Genomic DNA, 22,356 nt, shown 5'->3' on the forward strand with positions numbered 1-22,356 from the left:
TTCTCATCTCTTATGTAATTTTATGTATATACAATTTTATGTGTAATTGCTTGAATTGATTTTGTATTGCATTAATCCAAATATATTACCCACTTAAAATACTACAGATATAATATAAATGTTCTATATTTATTCTATTCTATTGTTTCTTTACATTCATAACTTTCATATTTTAACTATGCAAGTAATGCATGACATATGCTCTTTGTGAAATTTTAAGTAAAAACGTCTATTTAAAGCATACAGTGAAAGTGTCAATTTATCATAATCTAACCTATTATTTCATGCCCATTCTATAGACATGTGTAATCTTCTAGAATTTTAAAGCTAAACTAACATATCTAGCTATATGATACAGACACATATATTTTAATTTTACATAAATAGGATCATAATATAACAATTGTTCTGTCATGTGCTTTATTTCCCCCTTAACACTGTGTCTTAGAAATCTGTGTCTGTTGGTTCCTACAAATTTATATCAATCTTTTCAAGGAGTACATAGCATTCCATAGTATAGATTTACAATAATTTAATCATTGGCTCTATTTATAACTTTCTTTCATTATTTCAAATAATCTTCCATGAGCATATATCATCTTGCACATGCGAAAATATTTCTATAGCAATTGCAGATGAAGGACCCACTTAATAAGGGATTAAAAATAAAATAATGAAAGAAAAAGTTATTCAGGCTTCTAGAACAAAAAGGTTCAAATACTGTCTAGGAAACAATTTTAACTGAGTGACTAAGCTAATCAATATTTTTCTAGATGTTAAGGAAACAAGGCAAGCAAATTAGACAAACAAGTAAAAATTAATAGTTGCCTTGACTATTCCGAGAGTCTGCAGGGATATATTTTTAAAAAGATAAAAATAAAGCCTTTTTTATTAATAAACAAGAGGCAGGGTACTGAGCACAGAATTAAACTCCTTTTGCTGCCCCCGCGTCCTGGTCCCAGCCGGACCCTTCCCCTCGGTGCTCCGGCCAATCCAGCCCGAGTGTCATTCGCTCCCCGAACAGCCCCCGCCGCTGCCACCGCAGCATCGTTGAACCTGCCATCCCTCCAGCCTGGCCCCCTCTTCCTCCAGAGCCTTCTCACGGCCCCTCCCGTCGCCAGGACTCTCAGCACCAGGCCCCTGCGCACCTGTCGGTGCCGGTCAGGCCCTTCCGCCCGCCGCCTGGCAAAGTCTATGCACACTCCCTCTTTTCTTCTTCCCAACTCACTCTTTGAAATTATCTCATTTTTAACTGATGGACTGGCTGCCCACCAAAATCCAAGCTCTGTGAGGAAAGAATCCTGTCGGCCCTGCTTACCGCTCTGCCCGGGGTCGGTGACAGCACCTGGGCCACAGCAGGTGCCCCAAACTATTTCTTAAATAAATAAGTCAAACTTGTGCTCTGACAGGAGGAGAACGCAAGAACCACAATAAATGTTTCAATTAAACGTTCAGTTAAGTCAACTGTCAGAAGAGACTTCAGCGGAGAGCTAAAGTTCTCTGTTTCTAGATTCCAGTGAAACAACCATTATTTTAAACATTTCAAATATATTGGTAATAATGTTCTTGTAAGTATTTTCGTTGTGCAGAGGTTTTGTGACATAAAGAGATATTTAGAAGAGAGCGTATATGCACGTGAGAGAATCAAAGGCAGCCGTCAGAAGGAGGACCGACCTGCTGCTCGTATCTTTGCTTGACGTCCTCCAGCTGCCACAGAAACTCCTTCGACTGTTTCTCACGAAGAGACTTGGATCGAGTTAGATCGGCTTCCACTTTTCCCATCTATAAAATTTAAAAGTCAAATATTAAATTTTTAAATGACAACTTGTATTCCGTATTTTTGTCACTTGTCCATCATTAAAATGACAGATTTTCAACACCTCACCAATCATAGTGCTGGATTTAAAGATGATAAAATAATGAAGGATATGTCCATTTATTCTGACAGGTTTTAATAGTTTTAAGTCAGGGAAACTATAATTGGTATACAATTGACTAAACTCTAAAGCTACAATGACACTGTGATGGAAATATAATTTTGAACATCCAAATACTTATTCAACAAGATTTTATTAAGGCCTTGTTATGTGCCGAACAGGAGAAAATATTTGCAAACCATCTCTCTGAAAAGTGACTTGCATCTAAAATATGTAAAGAACTCTTACAACTCAATAATAAACGGGCAATTAAACCTGATTTTATATTGGGCAAAGGAACTGGAAAGACATGTCTCCAAAGAAGATACACAAATGGCCACGAGCATATGAAAAGATGCTCAACATCACAGTCATCAGGCAATTTCAAATTAAAACAGCGACATACCACTCCACACCCACTAGGATGGCTATAATCAAGAATACAGATAATAACAAGTGTTGCTGAAGATGTGGAGAAATGAGAACCCTCGTACACTGCTGGTGGGAATGTAAAGTGAGGTAGCCACTTTGGAAGACAGTCTGACAGCTCCTCAAAAGATTAAACTTAGAGATGAACCACATGCACCCATATGAATTCCATACGATCCAGGAATTCCGCTCCGAGGTGAGAAATGAAAACATACATCCATACTAAAAAAACCTATATACAAATATTCATAGCAGCATTATTCATAATTGCCAAAAAGAGGAAACAACCCAAATGTCCATCAACTGATGAATAAACAAGATGTGGCCTATTCATACAATGAAATATTATTCAGCCATAAAAAGGGATGAAGTACTAATACACGTTTCAACATGGATGAACCTTGAAAACAAAGCGAAAGAAGGCAGTCAGAAAAGACCATGTACTGTGTCATCCCATTTGTGTTAAATTTTCAGAAGAGTCAAATCCATAGAAACAGAAAGTAGACTAGGGATTGCCTAGGGTGAAAGGGGTTTGGGAGGGTATGGGGTTTCTTGTGGGGTGATGGAAACCTTCTAAAATTGTTCGTGATGATGGTTGCACGATTCTGTGAATATATTTTAAAAACACTTAATTGTACACTTACAACGAGTGAACTGTTGGTATGTGAATTATACCTCAATAAAGCTGTTACTTAAAAAAAAAGTCAAAGTCAAAGAATGGACCACAGTCTATGATCCAATCCCAGTACCTCTCTTGGCTCATCTCTAGGGCCCCCATCACCACCATACGCCAGCCCACCAGCCTCCTCGCTAGGCCTAAAACGTGTCAGCAAAGCTCTCATCTTGGGGTCTAGAAGCCCCCCACCAACATTTATGTAGCTTGTTTTTCAAAGGCTTCAAGTTCTGCTTAAATGTTACCTTTGTACTGAGGCTTCCCTGACCACCCTATTGTAATTTGCAGCCCTCCCAGCTGCCCTTTCCTTGCTTTAATGATTTTTTTTTAACCACAGGAGATAGCATCTTTAGGTATACTATATAATTTACTTATTCATTAGGGTTGTTTGCAATGTCTGTCTCCCCCAGGGGGATGTAACTCCATGTTCACTCATGTATCCCAACCATTCAGCACACTGCTTGGAGCATATGGGGACTCAATAAATACTAATCAAATGAAAACAAACAAAAATCCCAAAAAGACACAGTGCACCAAACTTGGTTTGAAGTTTGCTGAATGAAAGACAATTTTCAACACTTAATAGGGCCAGACTCTTCATAACACATATAAAGTGAAGTGTCGAACCTAATGTTTTCTGTCACTTAGAAAATGAGATAGACGATGTATTATTTTCCTTGCTCTTTTACATGTGACAGGCAAGAGAGGTCCTTACGTAATGAGAAAGCTATTCAGCTAGGTGACGTGGAAATGGCACCTTCCATTCAAAGTGGCGTAAGATTTCATCTGTCTCTCTGCCCCAGTTTAATTTTGAAAAATTGTTTTTCTGAAGCACCTGTCAGTTCAAGTGACAACGATTCTGTCACTGGCTACTTTGTATCACTTCTTGCTCTGCTTTGCTGATACGCTGAGATATTTCTTCTTTTCAACTTGCACACAATGTCCTCTTGCAGGCTACCTTTTGGTAGATGCTAAGATTAGATAAAACATGAGGAAATAACCCATGAAAAGGCTCCCTTCAGTTTTTCATGTTAGATTTTTGGGGAAAAAAAAACCATTCAAATACATTTATTCAGACACAGTTAAACTTTAAGGTTTGAGGAGCAGAGCTGTTCAGTGAGAAGCAGCCAGTTTCACTGGATGAGAACAAAAGGCACATTCCTGCCCACGAATTTGCTATTTAACACCAGCCTTTCCATTTCTGGTTCTTACACGGAAGGCTGGAGCTCTAGATTATGGCATGATATTTAGTACCTAAGTATCTCTTTGTAAATGCCAAAGACTGCAACCTTGATAATACTAAGTCATCAGCTTCCAAATTCAGTGATCAGAGTTCTAAGATGACCGACCCCGTCGGCCATCAGTCTCGTGGTCAAATCTGTCAAGGAATTTCTAAAGGAAGCACAGTCGAGCCCGCGTTGTTTTCTTCCGTTTCTACGTCAAGATGTGGATTTCAAGGCTCTCTCTCCTTCAGTGCTTTTTACATTAGACCTCCACCCGAAGGCCCCTTGATTTGTCCTCGGCAAGCTCCGCCCCTACACACTCTGATTCCCGTGGCTATTCTGGGTTCGCCCTCGCTCCCCACACTATCTGAAAACCCCTCTGTATTTTTCCTCATCCAACAATCCATCTTCAAGGTTGACTCAAGCCTCCTCTCCTCTCTGTGGTGTTCTCTGATCCACCAACTGGCATCAACATCTCCCTTCTCTCTGTGCTCTAGGACCTAACCTCTTCATTTTCCTGGCACACTGTATGTTTCTCTAGAGTATGGGAGTGTTTCAAATGTGTGAGCTTTGTTTATTCATCTAGATCGTGAGCTCCCAAATAAAAGAAACTACAGCTTATAATTCTTTTGTATCTTAATTATTAACTAATTGCCACAGTACGCAGAACAAACATGAATTAAATTCTTAAGGATGAATGGAGGGTAGGCAAAAGCAGAAGAGAAAGAAAACAAGAGAAGGTAAATCAAGGAGGCAAGACCTGGTTTCTTCAGTACTTTTAAGACAGATCTTCATATGAAATTGATTTTTGGTTCTTATTCTACTTCAGCACAGACTGAATATTCAAAATAAATAATAATTATTAAAATATTTTTAATGTAATGAAGAGCTTTGTGTACTCAACATTCGTAAAAAGTAGGATGTCTTCCTTCAAAAAACTGAATTATCTTCTATAATCAAAATAGAAAACAATTTAAAACACATGAAAGACCTTTTATACCTAAACATTAAGAAAAATTCAAAGTAAATAATAACTGCTATAAGAAAATGTTATTTTATACTGACCGAAAATGCAAGACCCCACTCCATTCTCCTTCCACAATTTAACCAAAATAATATAAAAACAAGTCTTGTAAAATACTTGAAGTCTGCGTAGAAACGCAGCGTTCTCAGTTGCCGTAGATACAAAAGATTCTGCTTGATCACACATCATTCCATATTCCATTTAACTTCAAGGGTAAGGAAAAAAAAAAAAAAAAAAACGAACCCGAACCCAATCCTTCAGTGTGTAACTCTGGCTTCCAAAAAATCCAAGAGTGGAACTTGATGATCAAATTAGGAGCAGAAAAGGGCTTGGGGTGTATTTCTGTGAATGTCTAATGTTTACAGGTAATAGAGAGAGGTAAACAAGGGTGTTGGCTTTTCCTTAGATGGTGCCTCCAGCATTACTTGAGCTGCATGTAAGAAAACACCTAAGTTTCCAGAGCTTAAGCAACATAGGCCCTTTATGTTTTCCCTGGGTAACAAAACATTCAGAAATAGGCTGCGACATCGGCAGTTCAAAGATGTCAGGGTGAAGGTCTCTGTGATTCAACTTCCAGAATGGTTGCAGGATGGCTTCTGCAGCTCTGAACACCTGGGAGAGGAAGAGCAAAGGGTGACGGGACAAGGGCACAGGGTCCATATTCGCTGAGTGGAAACCCTTTTAAGGGGCTTTCCTGCAAGTTCCTGTCAAAAGCAAATTAATTATGCTGTTTGCATCGCATTCACTAGAACTACATTAAAAGCCAAACTCCACCTGCAAGGTAAGAGACTGCAGTTTTAAAGCTGTGTCTAATGTTGCCCTAAATAAAATCAGGGCTGTACTGTATTACCAAGAAAGTGGGAGTGGGCACTGGGCCAAGATCTGGCACTCTGTCAAATGTGGTCACAATACGTTACTGTTCTTTCTGTAGTAAAGTACTCTTGTGTTATGTTCTGAGTTATTTGACAGTATAATTCATATGAGACAATTACACAATCCTATAGAGATATACAATTCAAAGTGTATTCTGCTGTATTTAATACATATTTAGCTAAACTATAAGAAATTGTCCTTCCAATATTTTCATATATATATATATAGAGAGAGATAGACAAACATAAATGGCAGAAAGACAGATAAATAATTATTTCTGTGCTTGGCTAAAGACTCAGTAGAAACTAATATCCTTAACAGAGAAAATTAATTAACATATGTGTGGTGCCTGTCCTTTTCTTATTGATTAGTAGGAGTTCTTTATCAATTCTGGATATGAATTTTCTTGTTCAATATCTGAACTGCAAATATCTTTTCCCACTCTGAGTTCGCTCTTATATTATCTACTGGTCTCTTTTGATTAACAGAAGTTTTTAATTTTAATGAATTTAAATTTAACAACATTTTGTTTTTTATCGCTTTTTGTTTCCTATTCAGAAAATCTTCACCGAGCTCCTACATTTTCTTCTGAAATTTGTATTGTTTTACCTATCACTTGTGTATCTACAATCCTGGAATTAATTTTGTGATGGGATATAATAAGGGCCAGGATTCTTTTTCCATATGGCCACCCAGCTGACACAGCAGCCTTTACTGAAATGATCCTTCTTTCCCTGCTGTACTGCAATACTTCCTTTGACACGAATCAGATTGATCATATATGTGTGAGCCCACTTTTTGGTCTCTTTCCTGTAAAACACTGGTCATCCTTGTGCCAAAACCACACTGTATTAATTACTATAGCTCAATATTAGTCTCAGTGTCTGGTGGTATAAGGTTGCCATAGGTTTTCTGAGCCCTCTCTATTTTCATATCCATTTTAGAATCAGCTCGCCAGTTTCCCTCACTCCTCCCCCCAGAAAGCACTGCAACATTTTGATGTTTAGAATCGTGCTGATTCTATAGATTAATTTGGGGAGAACTGACATTTTTATAACATTGAGTCTTTGAATCCATACACGTGATATATCCCTCAACTTGTTCAGGTCTTCTTTGGTTCCTCTCAGTAATGTTTCCTAGTCTTCAAAACAGGGGCCTTGCATTTCTTTTGTTGCATTTATTCTTAGGTAAGAGAAGCTTTCTGGTACCACGGTATCTTTTTCAAAGTTTATTTTCTATTTGTTGGTTGCTAATATATAGAAATAAAATTGAATTGTATATCTGACCTTATATTTAGAAGCCTTGCTAAATTCACTACCAATTACATTTTAACAGGAAACATTTGAGAAATTCATTGTTACACGAAGATGCCACAATTGCAGATCAGCGCATAATCTACCGGGCTACCTTAGATGTGCCTCCTCTGAGTTCGCCGAACGACCTATTAATTCCACTAGTTACGCCGCCAACTACAACCACACAGCTACGCATCAGTCTATCGCACAGACCACAGACGTGGCTTAATAGTCTCTGAATTCCAAGAATCTACAACAATGGCTGATATAGAGCAAGTAGTCATAAATTTTTTATAAATGAATGAAAGAAGAAAGCAGGTCTGTTAAATCCTTGGCCAATAAGTCAATAAAACAGTTTGAAATATTAAAAAATAATAATGCTACTGTTTTCACAATTAATAATCCTTCACATCAGCCAATTATAAAAAGAATGACGTGTTTCCTGGTCCAATGTTCTCAGTAGATTTTTTTTGGCTTATTTTTCTTCTGCAAAAGAGATTTGATGGATATTATTAGGAAAAGCTTCACTTACTACTCTCCTAAGCGTTTAAGGATGAGAGTTAAAGACTCTTTTTTTTTTTTTTTTTTTTTTTATGCGTTACGCGGGCCTCTCACTGTTGTGGCCTCTCCCGTTGCGGAGGACAGGCTCCGGACGCGCAGGCCCAGCGGCCATGGCTCACGGGCCCAGCCGCTCCGCGGCATGTGGGATCCTCCCAGACCGGGGCACGAACCCGTGTCCCCTGCATCGGCAGGCGGACTCTCAACCACTGCGCCACCAGGGAAGCCCTAAAGACTCTTTTAATTATTTGTTTGATTTTTTGTTTAATTTTGTTTTTCAAAGCCAAATATTTATACACAGTCCTTGGATGTTGTCATTTGGAATTGATTAATTAGCACAATAGGCTCTATTGAAATATTCAAATATAGTTCTAGAATTTTACCTCTGCTACCTAATCTCATTTAAAGACAAAATTTCAAATGTTACAATGGTAGACAGATTTATCCATTATCATCAAAAAGTAACTGAGAGAGGGGACTTCCCTGGTGGTCCAGCGGTAAAGAATCCGCCTTCCAATGCAGGGGACGTGGGTTCGATCCCTGGTAGGCGAACTAAGATCCCACATGCCGTGGGTGAACTAAGCCCATGCACCACAACTACTGAGCCTGCACGCCTCAACTAGAGAGCCCGCATGCCGCAAACTACAGAGCCCAAGTGCACTGGATCCCACACACCACAACTTGAGAAGCCCGGGCACCACAAAGTAAGAGCCCGCATGCCGCAGCTAAGACACGACACAGCCAAGAATAAATAATTAATTATTTTAAAAAACTGAGAGAAAATGCTTCTATTTATATTGGATCTTTACCTTAAAACTGGTCTAAAAAAGACTCATTTAACATTACATGAGCCTGGACTTCCCTGGTGGCGCAGTGGTTAAGAATCCGCCTGCCAGTGCAGGGGACACGGGTTTGATCTCTGGCCCGGGAAGATCCCACATGCAGTGGAGCAACTAAGCCCGCGCACCACAACTACTGAGCCTGCGTTCTAGAGCCCGCGAGCCACAGCTACTGAAGCCCACGTGCCTAGAGCCCGTGCTCCACAACAAGAGAGGCCACGACAATGAGAAGCCCGACCACCACAGCGAAGAGTAGCCCCCGCTCACAGCAACCAGAGAAAGGCTGCATGCAGCAATGAAGACCCAACACAGCCAAAACTAAAATATAAAACAAATAAATAAATTCTTTAAAAAAATTACATGAGCCAGCATGACCCTTAAAGGACAAGAGGACGAAGGTACAAGTCACAATGAGTGGTCTGTATGATGGGTCCTTCTAAGTCTGTTTGTTATCCATCTACATTTATAGAGGCACAAATATATTCAGATGGCATTCTTCCTTCCTTGTACCTTGAGAATTTTTTCATTAATTCAACAGCAATAATGAGATGATGAGCTAAACTTATAATCCCTAAGAATGTAAGAAACTGCTTATCCGTTTCAAATGTACTAGCAAGCAGAAGCAACCTCACTAGTCAACAGCAGTGTTTCTGAATTTTGTTTTCAAGGCAAACCACTGGGTTTTCCAAGAATAAAGCTAATATCATGTAGCTGACGGCTGCAAAGAGAAAGGAACAGAATTTAAAGCCAGATATTAGCAGCAAATACCAGTTAATGAGGATGAATTTTCAAGGGGAGAAAAATTAACTAGAAAAGTCAAGTGGTTAGTGGAAGCCCCAGGAGGAAGTAGTTATCTGACATTCATTCAGTCGGTTTTCAAGATGAAAAAGTTTCACTTTATAATTGCTGCCAATACTTCAAAAAACATACCTGTCTTTTTCAGTCATTTATTTGTTTCACAGAGAATAGGTAAATATAGAACACTATTTCTTTAAGAGATACAACTATATACATATATACAGAAATAACTCTAACAGAGTAATACACTTCCGCAATTAAAATGTGTGTATTTTACACAACCAACTGCTGCAGCTAACACATATAATGGATTTCACCACTGGAGTAAAAATTAGGTTATTTAAGCAATCCTAAATGAGACAGAAAGTTCTTCAAAGTGAAAGAAACAGTGGGAAGCAATTTTTTTTAAAAGTTTAAGTCTGTTTCATTTTCTCTCATGGGCCTCATTTTTCAAACAGCAATTCACTTTCAAAAACAAACTCAAAGCTTTTATTTTTTAATTCAAATTCCTGTTGTCTTCTATCTGCAGCTGTTTCCAAATGGAAAAAGATGCCCTAAGCTCTGCTGGCTTTTACACAAAAGATTTCAGTGAGAAGAGAAAAGAGCAGTTCAAAACAACAATAAAAAAGGAAAATATGGACTATGGAAAAATCTGAAAACATTATGATTCTCCAAATACTAAATCTGCTGAGTGATTTTCTTTTAGAATTTGAGCTATATCAGATCCGCGGAGCACAGGCTCCGGACACGCAGGCTCAGCGGCCATGGCTCACGGGCCCAGCCGCTCCACAGCAAGTGGGATCTTCCCGGACAGGGGCACGAACCCGTGTCCCCTGCATCGGCAGGGGGACTCTCAACCACTGCGCCACCAGGGAAGCCCAGATCCACACTTTTTAATCAACTGACAATCTGGAATAGAAGATATCTAATTTATCATGTTTTGACATATACATTTTATTTAATGTCTGTTCAAATTTGCCATGTGAGAATTATTCAATTTGCAAATGAGCCTGGCTATAAGAATTCCATTATAAATGGGGTTCCTTATTATTATACTCACACCAAAGGTACTTTATTTCAGAAACTCAACTTCACTTGGCAAAACTATTTATGACTGAAACCACAGAAGAACTTTTCTCCAACAGAAAGCAATCAAAACATTTCCTGCTTGTCAGTTGCCATCACTATCAGCTTTCACTGAGTCTGAATCTAGCACCACTGGACAGATCAGTGAGGACTGCTGACAAAGACAGGACACAGGTGTGGGGTATGTTGGGGGTGAAGGGGACCCTAGAGGCGTGCACCAAAGAGGGTCCTCCATCGGATCATCTAACCAGTCCACAGTGATGTGACACCTCCATGGTAGGAACACATGGACTCTTTTAAGGTCAAGAAATGGGAGAGTCAAATGGGTGGGCAGAGCTGGTGAAGGAAGACAGACAGACTATGACCCTGCACAGAGCAGAGCAGTCAGACGTGACGGTGGACAGACTGGAAGGGTGGTTCCAGAATCAACTGCACAGATACTGTCTTTCATCCCTGGCTTGCCTCATTTTACGGCAGTCTCACTTTGCGGCTGGGTAGGGTTCTTCATTTAATGGTTCCCAAGATCACATTCTCTCCAGGGCTTTCCGTTCTGCCACACAACTCTGAGACTTCATTTTTTTATCTTTTAAAAAAAGATTATCAGTTTTTACATTCTTTCTAACTTTTTTGACGTATAGTTTCTAATTTTTTACCATTAATAAATAACATCACAATAAACATCCTTGAACACGTATCTTAAAAACCTTGGAGTCCTGAAAAGTAAAGTCCTAGAAGTAGAACAGGTAACTCATAAGCACAATGTTAAACCAATCCTCCAGAAAGGTGACATCTTTACTCTTCCTCCTGAAATGTGTGTCCACAGGCCTTCATGGATTTCTACCTGTGTGTTAGTTGGAAAATAGCTCAGTGCTATTTTAACTTACTTTTAACAAATTTACTAGTGAAAATAAACATTTCTTATTGCCAATTTTTACCCAAAAAATGTATAGAGATTTTTTACAGTAATTACATTGAATTTATACATCAATTTGTGGAGAACTTTCATCTTGACAATACTGAGTTTTACAACCTATGAACACAGAATAGCTCTCTTTACATCGTTTAAAATTTCTCTCGGCAATCTTTTACAGTTTTCAATGCATAAGTCTTCACGTTGTTTCATTAGTTTATTTGTAAATATATTATTCTTTTGGATGCTTTTGTAAATTAAATTGTTTTCTTAATTTCATTTTCAGGTTATTTCATTACTAGTATATTGAAGCATGACTGAATTTTGTATGTTGATCTCGTACCCTGCAAACTTGTTTAAATCATTTATTAGTTCTAGTACTTCTTTTATGGATTTTGACCATACAGAATCATGTCATCTAAAGACATTGGTAGTTCTTCCTTTCCAATCTGTATGTCTTTTGGGGTTTTGTTTGTTTGTTTGGGGTTTTGGGGGGTTCTGGTTGGCCCTGTTAGAGGCTGGCTATAGTCTCCAATACAATGTTAAATAGAAGTCACGAAAGCAGACATCTTTTCCCTGTTCTTAGGAGGAAGAGCACTAAGTCTTTCAACATTAAGCATATTTGCTCAGGGTTCTCACAGAGGTACCTTATTAGGGTGAGTACATTTGCTTCTAGTCCTAACTTGCCAAGAATTTTTTAAAAATCTTAAATGATGCTGAACTTTTTCCAATGCTTTTTCTGCCTCTGTTGGTACGATCGTGAGGTTTTGTCTTTTATTCTATTAATATGCTGTAAGATATTAATTGATTTTTGAATGTTAAAAGAACCTTGGATTCCTGGGATAAATCCTACTTGGTCCTGGTGAATAATCATCTTTATACGTTTCCAGATTCAGTTTACTAAAATACCATTAAGGGTTTTCGTGTTTACAGTGATGACAGATACTACTCTAGTTCTGCAGCATCTTTGGCTGTGATATTAGATTCCTACTGGCCTTAGAGAATGAACTGATTAAGTGTACCTTCCTCCTCAATTTTCTGAAAGAGTTTTCAAAGAACTAAAGTTGTTTTTTCTTTAATATTTGATGGAATTCACCAGTGAAGCCATCTGGTCCTGGGCTTTTCCTTGTGAAAAGATTTCTAATTACTAATTAAACATCATTATCTATTATAAGACAGTTTGGACTTTCTATCTCTTCTTGGTTTTCTCTATTTTAATGTTTTCTTTGCTTTCTGCATGTATATAAAATTATCTATTATTTCCTTTCTTCTGCTTCCTTGAGCAGAAGCTTGCTTTTCTTTTTCCGGTTTCTGAAGATGAAGTTTAGGTTACTGATTTGAGAACTTTCCTTTTGGAGTTAGATGTTTAAAGCTACAAACTTTTCTCTAGGTACTGCATTAGCTGCATTCCATAAATTTTAATATACCACATTTTTATTTTAATTCAGTTCAAAATATTTTCTTATTTTCCTTGTAGTATCTTCTTTGATCCATGAGTTATTCATGTGTGTTATTTAATTTCCAAATATATGGGGATTTCCCAGATTTCTTTTTATTTCTAATTTATTACCATTGGGTCAAAGAACACATTTTGTATGATTTTAGTCGTTTTAAAATTTGTTGAGAATTGTTTAGTGGCCAAACATATGGTCTACCCTGGGGAATGTTCCATGAGTGCCTGGGGTTATTGGGTGGAGTGATTTAAATCACCACCCAAGTCTAGACTCACTCCTGAGTGGCACAATACAAACAGACCCAACCCTGCAGAGCAAAGGCTTGGAAACTTAACTGAAACTGGAACCCACCCATAGAAAATGAGACAGGACTTCTGCTCTGAAACAGACCGGGTTGATAATCCACTAGAACAAGCAACTTGACATTATCTAGGGAATTCTACATCATTCAGAGAGTGCCCGACATTCAGTTACGTACTCTTCTGTTTTTAGCTCCTTTCATTCAGCAGGATGTTGAGACACATCCTTTGCTGAGGGTATCGGTCGTTCATTCCTATTTATTCCCGAGTAGTATTCCATCGTCTATACTGCATTTGATTATTCTTTCAACTTCTGAGGAACATGCGAGTTGCTCAGGTTTTAGGCTTTTGTGAATAAAGCTGCTGGCAACTGTTGTGTACAAGGCTTTGTCTGGATCTGGCTTCGTTTCTCTTGGTTAAACACACAGGAATGGAATGGCTGGCATATGGCGGTGGATGTTTTAGCCGTTAAGAACTCGGCAGTTTTCCCACCAGCAGTGGAAAAGAGCCCCGTGTGGCCACACCCTGGCCCTGCACCGACATTTGGCACTGCCAACGAGTCTTCACAGTTCTAGCCATTCCAGTGAGCATGCAGGGGCACTTCATTTTGGTTTCAATTTGCATTTCCCTGACGAATGATGATATCGAACGTCTTTTTATGTGCTTATTAGTCTTCTGTGAGGTGTCCAAATATTTCGCCTATTTTTAGCTGGGTTGTTTGTCTTCTTATTATTGAGTTGTAGGATTGCTTTTATATTTTAGATACACGTTCTTGGAAATATTTGTGAGTCTTTTCTCCCATTCTCTGGCTTGCCTTACTTCCTTTTGTTGTTTCTTAATGGTGTCTTTCAAAGAACAAAAGGTTTTAATTTCGGTGAAGTCCAATGTAGCAATTTTAATTGAAATTTAATTTCTGGTTTTACTAAGCACTGTGGTAAAAAGTACGTGCTCTCTGTCATGTCAAGTTTCAGATATATATTGAGTGTTTCTTTATGGTCTACTGAGTTTTGTAACTGCTCCATGGGAGTAGGAATTTAATATGTCATACTTGAAGCGTAGAAAGTAGAAATATAGCTGTTTTATAAACTGCTATTTAGATCTCCTATTTGTTTAGGCTTTGCCCCCCCTGAGCAGTCAAATATGGAGAAAAATTTACTAAAACACCCCATGACTATTTATGTAAATTTTTTCATATATTGCTAACACCCTTTTCATGGCTTTCTTGGCTTTCTCATGTAAAAATATATTCCTTTCTCCAGCTTATTGACTTGCATCGATGTTTATTTATATGATAGTATTACATTCTTTCTTTTATTCTGAATACAAGTGATAAAATATATTTTCCACATATAACTTTTGTGTAACTTTTAGTTGTGTCTTTATTATAAATAGCATATACACAGATTTATGTCAGCTAATCAGTACCTCTTTTTAACCTATTAAAATGTATTACTACAATTATATACTCTATCTTATTTTGGACATTTTGTTCTGTTTCTACTTCTGTTCCTTTGGCAATATCTTGAGTTTTGCTTTTATCTTCTCAAGATTTTGATGAGAATGTAAAATCTTGTTAATTTTATTAATGCTTATGTTTATGCATTTAAAAAGTATTTTAACCTACATTTCCCTAATTTTAAGAATCCTCTGAATCTCACCTTTTCATGGAAGAGTGTTACTGTACTTCCCTCTCTCCCTATCCACCTGCTTCTTGAACTTTATTAACATAACCTAAGGATTTAGATTTAAGTCGTTATCACATTTGTATTTTCTATACTCTGTACCTTCTGCTTCACGTATCAGTAAACGTTAGCATTCTATCTTATAACTAGATTTGTAGCAATTAGTTAAATTTGTCTTTATTTTGTTGGATTCCATTTTTCTCTACTCATCCTTCAGTATGATATCTTCCTCATGTGTGGGATGTCTTCCGCTTCCTCTCTGAATTGATATAATTTTTCCAGAAAAGGAATAATCAGTGCACATTATGTGAGCTCTTAGTAAGAAAATGTTTTTCTGTTTATTTTGCAAGTGAAAACCTCCTTGGTTGTGCATGCAGTTGGGTCACTGCCTTTCTCCTTCAGAACTCTGAAGCATTCCTCCATTATTTCTCTAATTTCTTTGCCAGTTGCATCCTACCTAGAAACTTGGTGGATTTTCATTTTATTCTTGAGGTTCAACACTTTTTCCAGAATGTATCCAGGTTTAATTACATTAATTTTACTTAATATATGTGGCCTCTTTCATATAGATCATGTCTTCTTATTAAAGGTACTACTTTTCTGAGTTTTCTTTTTCTGAAGTTTACAGTAAACTGTTTTCGGAAATACGCTTTTATTCTGTGACTGCTGAATACAAACGCTTTTTTCTTGTTCTACAAAATGTTTTCACAAGTCCCATGTTGTTTGCTTGTTTTTCCCCTTACCCATGAATTCTGGGTAATCTGTTAATATTATATCACCAGCCCCAAAAGGTGCATTTATTGAGCCAAAGGTGCCTGTCATAGTCTCAGCTTTTGTCAGAAAGTTGTACTGTTAGCCTGAGCACTTTCAAAAGCGCCCTTTTTAGCCTTCTTCACTGTATACTTAAAACTTCTTGCCAGGGCCCCTCCTTCAATATTTTCTGTATTCCTTTAAACGTTAAGCTGATCAAAGAGTTCCCTGCGCAGCAGCTCCACTGCACATTTGGGCCATATATACTTTCTTGGATCTGGTCTCTGATCATAGCAGAGGGAGCTGGGAAGAGATGCACATTCGTGTAGCAGGGACTGAAAGTCCCCACCTTCCAGCCCAGAAACTCTCAGCAGGAATCTAGTTTCTGCCCAAGGCACTGAGTGGGAAAACAGACAGAAGGGGGGGGTCTCAGACCCTGCTCTCAGGACCTAGATCCACACAATCTGAATCGAGAAAATAACAAGAAAGCACAGTTCCAAACTCGTAAACCCCACGGGGCTCTGCCATAAAACCTTCTATAGAGATGCTTCTGCCACCAGTGTGTGCTCAGGACTCCTGAGGAGGATAACCCCAGCTGAAAATGAAATCACAGCAAGTATTGCAACACTCTTTATAATCAAGAAAACTTGAAAATAAACTAAATACCCTTGAATAGGGGAGCTGATGAATAAAATAGGGTATATTCGTACGATAAAATACATTCAGTGTTAAAAGGAATGCACTAAATCAACACAGATAGGGCACAGATACATAAAATTCAATGTAAAAGAGCAAACAAGACTAATACACAAAATCTGTAGTTCTTACCTCTTTTTAAATAGAAGCATAAAAACTATATATATATATATATATGTATATATAAAATATATGCATATATAATACATGCATATAATACATACGGACATTACATATGCATATGAAAGTATGAAATAATACACACTAAATTAATTATAGTGGGTTTTCTTAGGAGAGGAGAGAGTAACGTGATTAGACATGAATAGCAAAGCAAACTAAAACTACATCTGTAACATTTTAGTTTAAATACACAGTGTTGACAATTGTTGATTCTTCCTGATGGGTACCTAGGTGTTTGTTCCCTGTATTCTTCTATAAATTTTTAAATTTTTCTCAACGCTATAAAACATACCACTTGTATAAGAACTGGAGACAGCCTCTGTCCTCCTGAACTGCCACTTGAAAAGAATCTGCTGTAACTGATCAATACAACACGGTTTATGGCACACGAACAAACACAGACAAGGGTAACTTGAAGCCTTGCTCTGGAGAAAATGACTGGTCATGGGATTTTGCCTGTCAACTGACCCATGCTTCCAAAGCCTGACACATTCTGGCCGTGGCCACACTTGTCGACAGGACTTTGAAATGGCCGTTCTGGCACTGCTCTGGGGGTGAATCAAGGCAATCCTGAAGGAGGAAGGAGGACCCTCTCCCGGCCCACCCCGCCCTCTCCACTCACTGTCACCAAGGAGCTGCCGACCGGAGCCCACCCAGCAACCCAGGAGGGGCACAGAGTCAGCCCTGCCCTTCACACGCCCTGTAGGGAGCAGAGGGTCTGCGGGCTGAGCCCTCTCCCCCCAGGCTCTTGTTCCTGGCCGCGAGGAGCCTCCCCTTCCTTCGAGGCCCTGGCAGTGGTGCATGTCAACCCGCGCCAGGCCTAGGACCTCGTTCTCACCTGAATCCCTGATCCAGCTGCTGGGCTAATTCTGAACAAGTAAACATGCTGCTGGCACACGTGAGATCAGAACGTACCTTCCCCCCGAGAGAAGGGCTCTCGACACGGATGGCGCGGAGGCCTCTCACCTGCTCTTTCATTTCCGCGTAGACCTTCTCCGAGTTCAGCTCCACCTGCCGCTTGAACTCCTCCAGCGCTGCATCTGCCTGCTGTGCCTGCAGCCTCTGAACCTCAGTCACACGGATGAGCTGCTCCTCTTTTTCCCTAGAAAAGTTCAGACAAGCCGCAGAGTTAAAATGTAAAATAAAGGAACTTGGCTTGGATCAAAGAACAAAATTTAACCCTCTCTAAAATAAAATTCGGATTTCCATTTTTTGATCCAAATTCTATAAAACTTCCCTTTAAAAAACTGGCAATAACATGATTTGCCTCAGGAAAAAAAGGATATAAACCCATAATATGTGTTCTGATGAGGACACAACTACTTCTGATGATTTCCCTAAGAACGAAACTGTTTACAACCAGGAACCTCCATCACCCAATGAATGGATAAGCAAAATGTGCCCATCCATGCAATGCAATGTCATTCAGCCTCAAAAAAGGGATGGAGTTCTGATGCACCCTACAACACGGACAAACCTCGAAAACAGTGTGCAAGGGGTAAAGGCCAGACACAAGGTCACATATTGTATGATTCTACCTAGGAGAAATATCCAGAATAGGTAAACCCATAGAGACAGAAGAAGCAGATTAGTGGTCGCCTGGGCCGATGGGACGGGGGCGATGGGGAGTGGCTGCTCACACATAGGGGGTTTTGGGAGGGGGTTGATGATGAAAATGTTCTGGAATTAGATAGTAGTGATGGCTGCACATCCTCATGGATATACTAAAATCTGCTAAACTGTACACTTTGAAAGGATGAATTTAGTAGTATGTGAATTATATCTCAATTAAAAAAAAAAACAATGTGCCATAAGAATACCTCTAACATGCACATCTGGCAGAAGCTAACCTGCAGGGTGACAGGTGCAACAGAGCGATGTGGCCGCCTGAAATTATTCTGCTGCTCTCTAGTAAGTACACCTGCCTAAAAGAACCGATAACCATCTCGTTTCTTTATACCTTGAACTAAAATTAAATAGTCAAAAGGGTCCAACAAAAGAAGAGAAATCTCTGCATGTTGCTAGAAGAAACAAATGAAGGCTTTAGGTTATAAGTACACAAAAGTTACTACTGACTTCCATTGAGTTCTACCTAGGTACTAGGCACTGTGCAAACTAGTTTAATATGTCTTCTCTCCTTCATTCTCACAGTCAACTTGTATAAGACTATTTTTATATCTCTAGTTTTACAGAACAGGAAACTGGGGCTTAGAGAATATTTCCAAGCCTACACATCACTAACAGTCAAGGCAGGACTCGAGTCCTGGCCGTCTGCTTCTAGAGCTCCTGCTGTTGACTACTCTGCTGTGCTGCTTTCTTGATTTTCCAGATGCCATGTGCTACGGTCTGAACGTGTCTCCCCAAAATGAGATTAGTGCCCTTATAAAAGGTACCATGTTGGGTACGACCACCTAGATACACGTTGGCAAATGTGATAGAGAGTTGTTACAAATGTTTGAGGGACGTCTGTTCTGACCGATGGATCCAACTGACCGGAAGAAGTTGCCTAGAATGCTCTATTCAAAGGACCGTGAGGCTGGAGAAGAGGCAAAGGCCGCCACGGTCGATGCCAATGTCCCCACGAGGGGCTAAGGTTAGGAGGCCCAAGAGCTACTTCCCTGCCACACACTCCATGACTAGTTCATCCCACGTTGCTCTTTAATTTCTGAGGCCCTCCTAAACACATTTGGGAAGACGATTCCACAATTAGGATTACAAGTTTTCAAAGGTTTACCTTTGCTTGCTCAGTCTGTCTATAAATAGAAAAGAGGGCTTCCCTGGTGGCGCAGTGGTTGAGAGTCCGCCTGCCGATGAAGGGAACACGGGTCCTTGCCCCGTTCGGGAAGATCCCACATGCCGCGGAGCGGCTGGGCCCGTGAGCCATGGCCACTGAGCCTGTGCGTCCGGAGCCTGTGCTCCGCAACGGGAGAGGCCACAACAGTGAGAGGCCCGCGTACCGCAAAAAAAATAAAAATGAAAATAGAAAAGAAAGTACATTGGACAATATTTGAAAACTTTAAAAATTTATAAATCATATAATTTAAAATTACGTATCATTAATTAGCCAGGAGAAAAGTCTGCTAACACAATTTATAAAAATATATGACGTATGGCTGAAACATCAACTTTTTCTATAAATGCTGAAAGTCAGTTGTTTTATATTTTTTGTCCAGTAATTCACCTGAGCTACTTAGTTACTGTAAATAGTTCTAATTTAATAGGACAAATATTTTCTCTATATTACCTCATTCTTACCTACCAAGAGTTTAGTTCATTTACTTTATAACTGACTTATGACTACATAAATCAAAGTCATAAGCTTTACCCATGATCAGTTATATATTGAGACCATATTAAAAATACTGTTTGTTAAAATATAACCTAGTGCAATGAGGCACATTGCTTTTGACTGATCATTTCTAGCCTGATTTACAAATAGCAAATATTGTTTTATATTAAATAGCAGACACAAGGAAATGACCAAAACCTTCCAATTCATTTTCAGTCCCACCACACCTACAAAGCTAATTTAGTGGTAAAGCTAAATACCAAAGAGTGGTGAAGGCACCACCCAATGTATCAATGTTTCTGTCCAGTTTAACTGTGAAAATACATTGAGCTCCACTAATATTTAGAAATCTTCTGTCTTAATATAAATAAAATATGTCTTATTTTAAATAAAGAGATGATATTCATTTTAATGAGGGATCCATTTTAATTTCTATCAAAGTAATGAAAGAGAAGTGGAAATTTTCAGCACTTGAAAAAGAGAAGGGTCTGCTCCTCACTAATGTAAGAACAGTACTTCCTTTTACCATGAGTCCAAATAACGTGTCCTGTAAGAAGCAAAAAAAAAAGTGACTTTGAAGATTATTTTTTTCCGTGGAACTAGCTGCGGGGCCAAGTATACATGTATCACTGAAAGGCCTTAAAGCTGGGCCTCCATGAGGATAAAAAGGTGGGAAGAAAATCTGCTTTTTAACTCTGATTTATTTATAAAATGCAGTAAATTTTCCTCGTCTGAGTATATAAAGCATAAAGAACAAAAGAAGCTGCATTCTTATACAACCACAAGCCAGTTCAGATTAAAGGATGTTCTGAAGTACATGATTATTCCAAACACGCAATAAAATGCAGGAGACTAATGGACTACAATTTAGTATTTCTTGAGCTTGAAAAGCTAACATTTATATGTACAGGCCAACCTTAATTTGAAAATCTTCCCTTTGCACATTTCTGCACCAGCACTTTTGATAATGTTGGCAGGGATCCAACACATATTTACAAGGCTTCATGTTACAGTAGACTTCATTCGCTGCCAGCTTGGCATCTCCACTGGAAACTCCAAGAAAAACAAAACAAAACAAAAAACTTCAAACACGTCTGAAAAACAGCTAGAAGTGTCTCCACTCCCTTTCCAGCTGGGCTGGAAGACAAGACTTTCAAGCAGCTATATCATCTATATTCCTGGCTGCCATTGGTACTTAAGTTGATTAAAGTGAGTCAGTCAAAAACATTAAGATACAACTATGCCTTTAAAGGCACTAAAAATAATACCTTCACTAAGCATGATAAATAAATAGATTTCTTCTGCCTCTTCTTCACGTGACTGCTAAGACTAATGGTCTCTGCTAAATTCTTCTTAAAAACGATAAACACTGTGGACACATCTAAACATTTAGATACTTCAAGAGTTAGAAAGGAATACCAGTAAAATTGGAAATTAACAGTGGTCTTAATATCGAAAAAATGACAATATTCCTCAAATTGATGAACAGATTCAACACAATCCCTGTCAAAATCCCAGATGGCATTTTGCTGAAATTAACAAGTTGATCCTAAAATTCATATGGAAATGCAAAGTACCCAGAACAGGCAAACCAATCTTGAAATAAAACAAAGTTGAAGGACTCACATTTCTTGATTTCAAAACTTAGTACAAAGTTAGGGTAATCAAAACAGTGTGCTACCGGCATAAAGACTGACATATATAGAATAGGATTAAGATTCCAGAGATAAACCCTTACGTTGATAATCAGTAGATTTTCAGCAAGGATGCCAAGACAATTCAATGCGGGAATAAAATAGTCTTTACAACAAATGGTGCTGGGACAACTGGACATCCACGGGCAAAAGAGTGACGTTGAATTCCTTCATTACACAACACACAAAACGAACTCAAGATGGGTCACAGACCTCAATGTAAGAATTAAAAACACAAAACTCTTAGAAAGAAAATATAGGAGTAAGTCTTTGTGACCTTGACCTAAGCAAAGCCTTCTTAGATATAACACCAAAAGCATAAACAAGAAAATGAAATATAGATAAATAGACTTCAGCAAGTTAAAAGACTTGCCCTGCTAGGGATATTATCAAAAAGTGAAAAGAAAACCCACAAAATGAAAGAAAATATTTGCAAATCATATATCTGAAAAGAGACTTGTATCAAGAATATATAAAGAACTCTCATAAATCAATAATAAAAAGATAAAGAACACACACAATTTAAAAACAGGTGGAATCAACATTGTTAAAATAGCCATACTACTGAAAGCAATCTACAGGTTTAGCGTGATCCCTATCATATTACCCATGACATTTTGCACAGAACTAGAACAAACAATCCTAAAATTTATATGGAACCACAAAAGACCCAGAATTGCCAAAGCAA

General features: G+C 38.5%; 1 protein-coding gene across 18 annotated transcripts in view; it reads right to left on the minus strand.

Annotated features, from left to right (window-relative positions):
* The window catches only part of CEP112 (centrosomal protein 112), a 426,576-nt gene that overhangs the window by 237,286 nt on the left and 166,934 nt on the right, over nt 1–22,356 (minus strand). For all 18 annotated transcript variants that reach the window (XM_032616346.1, XM_032616345.1, XM_032616350.1 and 15 more), the window contains 2 exons: nt 17,652–17,787; nt 1,675–1,782 (listed from right to left, as the gene is read on the minus strand). In XM_032616346.1, the coding sequence (XP_032472237.1) occupies nt 1,675–1,782; nt 17,652–17,787 (244 nt within the window). The remainder of the gene's footprint in view (nt 1–1,674; nt 1,783–17,651; nt 17,788–22,356) is intronic.

This window comes from Phocoena sinus, chromosome 20 (genome assembly GCF_008692025.1).
Source record: "Phocoena sinus isolate mPhoSin1 chromosome 20, mPhoSin1.pri, whole genome shotgun sequence".
NCBI lineage: Eukaryota > Metazoa > Chordata > Mammalia > Artiodactyla > Phocoenidae > Phocoena > Phocoena sinus.